Genomic DNA, 6,063 nt, shown 5'->3' with positions numbered 1-6,063 from the left:
TGTTGGCTGACTCTGCATGCGAGTGCAATAAATAGTTTGCAAATCCTCCCCCCACCCACCCCCGACCTTTGGTGCATCTTCTGCTTTGATTGTTAAATCATGTTTGTTTTTTTAAGAGTCCAGCTGTAAAAACAACTCCCTGTTGATATAAAGAAGCCTTTGTTGATATTGTTCTCGTTCTAACCGGGACTGGACTTGCTGTGGTCAGGGCCGATCAGCTTCAGGATGGATGGCAGAGCGTCTCTGCCCTCCGCCTCGCTGCCTGGCTCCTGTGTGCCGCCCAGTTCCCCGGCCGTGCCCATTTCGATGGCGGGGAGCAACTCGCTGCTCCGGCCGCCGGCCTTACTGCTGCGGGCCGCCGCCGCCGCAGCCGCCGCCGCCTCGGCGGCTGAGCGGTACCCGCGGACCCCCAAGTGCGCCCGCTGCAGGAACCACGGCGTGGTGTCGGCGCTCAAGGGTCACAAGCGCTTCTGCCGCTGGAGGGACTGCATGTGCGCCAAGTGCATGCTGATCGCCGAGAGGCAGCGGGTGATGGCCGCTCAGGTGGCGCTGCGGCGGCAGCAGGCGCAGGAAGAGAACGAAGCCCGGGAGCTGCAGTTCATGTACGCCGGAGGAGGGGCCGCCGAAGCCGGGCTGGCCATGGCAGCGGCTGCCGCGGCGGCGAACAGCATCATCCCGGGATCGAGGTCCGTCTCCACGCCTTACGAGATCTTCGGAGCCGAATACCAGAAGCAGAAAGATGGTAAGTCAGCAGCGGCAAAGCCGGACATTAAACGGTTAGAAAGCAAAAGTATTAGCAAAGTCTGCTCGAGATCTGACCTATTATCGCTGCCTCAATTGCCGCGGGTTTTTGCTAATAGTTCTGCTTTCGTTGCCCACTTTCCCGAATAATATCGAAACTGTTCCCACAGCCGCTTATTACTGAACGGTTGTAACATTATTGTTTGAATAGATTGGGTCGAGTGCTCCGGATCATTATTGATTTTTCAATAACATTCCTGTTAGTGGGTTAACGTCTCACATCATAAATCCGAAATTGCTTCCGAGATCTGAGTTACCAGTACTTGTAGAGCCCACTGCTTTCAATATGGTGACGGCCTAAAGTCTGAATCAGTTTAGAAACAACCCAACGGCAGTGTAAATTTTGTATATTTAAATCATGCACTATCTTGTCATGGTAAGAACGGTACAGTGTTGCTAAAGGCATCATTTGGGTTGCCTAATATCGAAATTGCCGCTTGAAAACGTTTTCCAACATTCAAACTTAGTGGTACGAAAACCAGCATTAACAACTGTTTGTGCATCTAGTTCATTCCTTGAGTATTCGAGTCACAACTGCCAGTATCTGATCATCGCCCCAATAGTAACATATTCATTATCTAAATACCCAAATCAGTGATAAGGTCTCGGTGCGTTCCTCAAACAAACGTTTGAAATGGAGAATGATCTTTCTAATCTTCTCGCCCAACGGATCTGCTAAACGAGGAGAGCGACATCGCCATAAGGGGCTCAATGCAGATTTCAGCTAGAAATACTTGTGTTTCTCAAATTTAGGGAGCTGTAATTTCTGCCTGGCCATATTTCAGCGAGAGACAATGTGAGAAAAGTTGATTGGTTCAAACAGTTGAAACGCGAGTCAGGAACGTTTCGGTCGAGATATTAAGAAAAGCTGCAGTTCGAATTTGCTCCACTGTCAGAGGATGAATAAACAATAGTGTAGGCAGGCTGGTGAAAAAAAAGGTAACAACCGTTTTCCCTTCTGAGGGGTGCCAGCTTAAAACCACTAATAACCCTAAAAAATCAATTTTTTTTCGTGTGCATTAGCGAAATAAAAGTTAGAATATTGAATTAAATGCGTTCCAAACAAATCTACACCAGGGTTAAATATGTCTGTATAAAGAATGGACTAAGTGATTTTAAATAAGAGACTAAGCGTAGAAATAACAGGGACGTTTCCAGTTATTTTAAAATTCTTAGAATCTCCTTCGCAGTGAACTGATTCTGTGCCAATGTTTACAACTTTCTGGTAAGATTACGAGTATAACACGGGTTGTCTTGTATGCAGTCTTCAACAATGTGCAGTTGACTCTGAAACTATTTTATGCCATATACTATATTTTTAAAAATCGACTTTGATGTAATTTACAACACGAGGTTGCAGTCTTTATGGGGAATTAGCAAGAATCAAATAGTTTGTTTAAATATTATTATTCAGCCAACACAATTTTAATAAAAAAAAACTCAACCCAGAAAGGTAATAAAAACAGAAAAATGCTGGAAATATTCAGCAGGTCAGGCAGCGCCTGTGGAGAGAGAAGCAGAGTTAACATTTTCAGATGGATGACCTTTCATCGGGGTGGAATTAGATTGTTTAGAATGTACCAGTTAGGTAGGTCAGTGAATTTTGGCTTCTAAACAGTTATAATTTGCTTAAAATCGTTTGCTGAAGCGAACAATGAGTTGATTGGGTACAATGGCAAGATTGCTTTCCAATATCACGATTGGATTGTGACACTAATTGGAGATGCCCCAATCTGATGGTAAGTGAATATTGTTTTGAGAGGCATAGAACGAGTATTGTTGAAGAGTCATACGGGACTCGAAACGTTAACTGTGCTCCTCTCCGCAGATGCTGTCAGATCCGCTGAGTTTTTCCAGGTATTTTTGTTTTTGTTTTGGATTTCCAGCATCCGCAGTTTTTTGCTTTTATATGAACGAATAGTCCTGTTACTCGATCCGCCCAGACTTGAAGAAACCACTTTTTTAATTGAATGTTTTCGTAATGGGATCATGCAGAACAGAAGAGTGGAATGATAAAGACATTTCAGTTTATTTCAGTGCATAAAGTAATACTCGAGCCAATTCCCTGTGGGCAAATTGTAGTGTGTTTGGGGCCAAGAAAGTGTTTCTTCCTGGACCTCGGTAAAATGTATTCAAAGGATAAAACTTGACTCCACAATGAAAAAAAAGATTCTCATTCATTTAAAAGAAATGTATGTGTGCATTGCTGGGGGCGGATAGGGAGGGTTGGTTAGATATGTGATTTGTCTTACACGTTCAGCACCACTGCTTGTATATATAAAGTAAACGTGGTGATATTAAGAAAAGCTGCAGTTCGAATTTGCTCCACCGGTAGAGGATGAATAAATAATAGCGTATGCAGGCTGATGAGAAAAATAACAATCGTTTTACCTAAACAATTCATTTTTTTTCGTTTACATTACTAAAATCAATGTTAAAATATTGAATGCGCTCCAAACAAATTGTAGAGGTTTTAAAAAAAGCATTCTTGTCGTGGAAGGCCTGTAAAATATTTCGAAATTATTGTCCTATCGAACTTACAGAAATAAAATAGTGGGACACAACTATAATGGAGAAGAGATTCCAAAAGTGAACTGTCTTTCAGTAAGCTACCCAGCTAGAAATCGGCTCCCTATATTTGGCCTGCAGACAGGGGACGAGTCATACTTTTTTAAAAAAGCATAGTTTATTGCTATTACACAACCAGGTCACATTTCCGACCATTGCTTTATGCGGATATTTTATGCAACATATATAATACTTTATTCACCACATCAAAGGCAGTGAGATATTCCTGGGTGAACCCGCCGCTCCACGTAATACAACATACAAGATATGTAAAAAATATGATGTGAAACACGTTGAATTCCTAAACTGGAAGAAGCTGTAAATTATACTGAACTGGTGGTGCCTTTGTTGGATTGGGCAAAGCTGGAGATTTTACTGCCTGGTTTTTAATATTGATGCCAGACCTCGAATAACATTTTTTTTTGGAAAAAGCAGCACATAATCTCTATGATATTCAACAAATTTTAAATAAAAAGATGACAGTAAGACGAGGTATTAAAGCACGTCCTTTGGAATCACGTCTATAGTAAATAGTTTCAAGATGGGCCAATAAAACCAATAATGGAAGAAGGCTCTCTAATCCATGTAAAACTATTGACCAGCAAACGTCTTCTCATGTACCTTCTCGGATGTGTAACATGTATTCATTCTGATACAGTAGACATTGATATAATTGAGATAAACCGAACAGTTCAACATGAGAGAGCTCTCCGGCAGTGGGTTATCTTCTGGTAAACGTGATTTATGGTTCCTTTTGTCTCACAATCCGCTTTTCCATTCGCTGATTAAAAATTAAACATGCAGTTCTCTATTAAATTTAAAACCCTATCGGCTGCTGCTTTCCCCATTTCCGTGTATATTACATTTGTATTTTTTTTTGTTTCCAATTAAAGTAAGGCACCGTTTTTCGTTGATTTACCATTTTTGGTTCCTGCTCCCAGTTTGAACCTTTCTGTTTTTTCATAGGACAAAAGAGCCCCAAATACGAGCTATTCTACAACGGTTTGGTGAGCCGATCGGTGCTTCAGCCTTCACACTCTCTGGCTGCAGAGACTGAGGGCTCCGACACCAATCTGAGGGATAAAGCAGAAAACGCCGAAGCCTCGGAGAGCGAATCAGCACAGCTTTCCCCCTCCCCGGATCCTCCATCGGAAGGAGCGGACAGCCCTCGCTCAGTGACTCCCTCGGATGGCGAGTCTGGCAACGAATGTGACAAACCCAAGGAGTTGGCGAAAGTGATGGCCAACCTTCCCGGTTCTTCCTCAAACCACAGGGCGCCCATCGACATCCTCACCAAGGTCTTCCCGAACCACAAGCGCGAAAAGCTGGACTGCATCCTGGCCAGCTGCAAAGGAGATGTGGTCCAGGCCATCGAGCAAGTCCTGAATGGGAAGGAACAAAAGGGACAAGTCAAAGATGTCGAGTGCACCGCGCCCGACCCTGGGGAGCCGCAGCGACCCCCCCACTTCACCTTTGCTGGGCTTTCTGGGACAAAGTCCGCCTTCTCTCCCCTGCAATCCAGCGCAGTTTTCGGGGGACCCGCGAACCTGTACGGGTTGAACCCCAGGCTCGGCGTCAACCCACTTCGACTGGCCTACTCGAGCCCCGGCCGAGGGCTCCCTACTTTCATGTCACCCTATGTCACTTCTGGTCTGATGCCAACTTTACCATTTCGCCCTCAAATGGACTATTCCTTCCCGGGCATCGTGAGGGACATTCCATATTTCCAGAACAAAGAGGCACTTTGCTCTAGTGGACTGTACTCTAGAATTAATCCGGAAAAGCAGTGACTCCGATGCTGTGCGACAAGTCAATCTGAGGCAAAGCACATAATTAAACAGGACACTTGTGAATATGTCAACGCTTGAAATAAAAATAAAGCCGATTGGCTCGGTGATTATGGATTAATTTAGCCCCACTTTGCCACCAGAATACTCAACGGATCTATTGAATATCCCCGTGGTTATTTTGATGTTTTTAAAAATAATTGCGGTTCACAGCATTGTACTGAACAGATTGGAAAATGCAGCTTTTGGGTTACAGAAATGCCACTCAGAATAAGAAACCCACACAACCTGTGATTCCTCCCGTTGACTGCCCTCAAAGAAATGTGAGAAGAGTTAGAGTGAAGTTAGGACAACAGGGTCTGAGAATGGGGATTTTTTTTTTAAACTTCTCGGGCAGCGTTTTGTAACGTGGGCCTAGCAAGGAATCCGCCTGAAAGCAAGGGATGTGGCCTTCACCACATTTCCCGTTCCCTTGCAGGTGTCCAGGAAAATGCGAGACACGCTGGGAAATGAGACTAAGTCCAGCAGAAAGAAATACAGCCGCGTAAAGCAGCCATTAACATTTAGTGCGCTGGTTCCCTCAGAATAATGATCCCATGTTACACTTAACTCGTTACAAAAAGCAACCCTGGACCCGAAAAGAAGTGCAGTTGGGGGAGGAGGGGGAAATAATCGCCAAATTTCTTGACCACGAAATCGAAGAACTTTAACCACGCTCCTTTATTTCACATACGGAAAGCACGATAGCGCCGGATTAGTTTCAATCTGACCATTTTAGCGTCTGCTAGCAGTGGCTGTCCGCTCCCATTCGCTTCTGCAGGGCCACCAGTGCTCTTCTCACATTGCTTTGCATATTCATGTATTATTATATTACATATTCAAATATACTGCAAAACAAAGGTACAGA

At 44.1% G+C, this 6,063-nt stretch overlaps 1 protein-coding gene across 1 annotated transcript; it reads left to right on the top strand.

The window, feature by feature from the left end:
* The first annotated feature begins 225 nt into the window (after positions 1 to 225).
* Positions 226 to 5,159, top strand: LOC144690576 (doublesex- and mab-3-related transcription factor A1-like). The gene is made up of 2 exons (XM_078558198.1): positions 226 to 742; positions 4,336 to 5,159. Exons 1-2 carry the CDS (start codon positions 226 to 228, stop codon positions 5,157 to 5,159), a joined length of 1,341 nt encoding a protein of 446 aa, XP_078414324.1.
* The last annotated feature ends 904 nt before the right edge of the window (positions 5,160 to 6,063 follow it).

This window comes from Cetorhinus maximus, chromosome 2 (assembly GCF_964194155.1).
Source record: "Cetorhinus maximus chromosome 2, sCetMax3.hap1.1, whole genome shotgun sequence".
NCBI classification, from domain to species: Eukaryota; Metazoa; Chordata; class Chondrichthyes; order Lamniformes; family Cetorhinidae; genus Cetorhinus; species Cetorhinus maximus.
The sequence above is the reverse complement of the archived record's forward strand: the minus strand, read 5'-3'. Positions and strand labels throughout refer to the sequence as shown.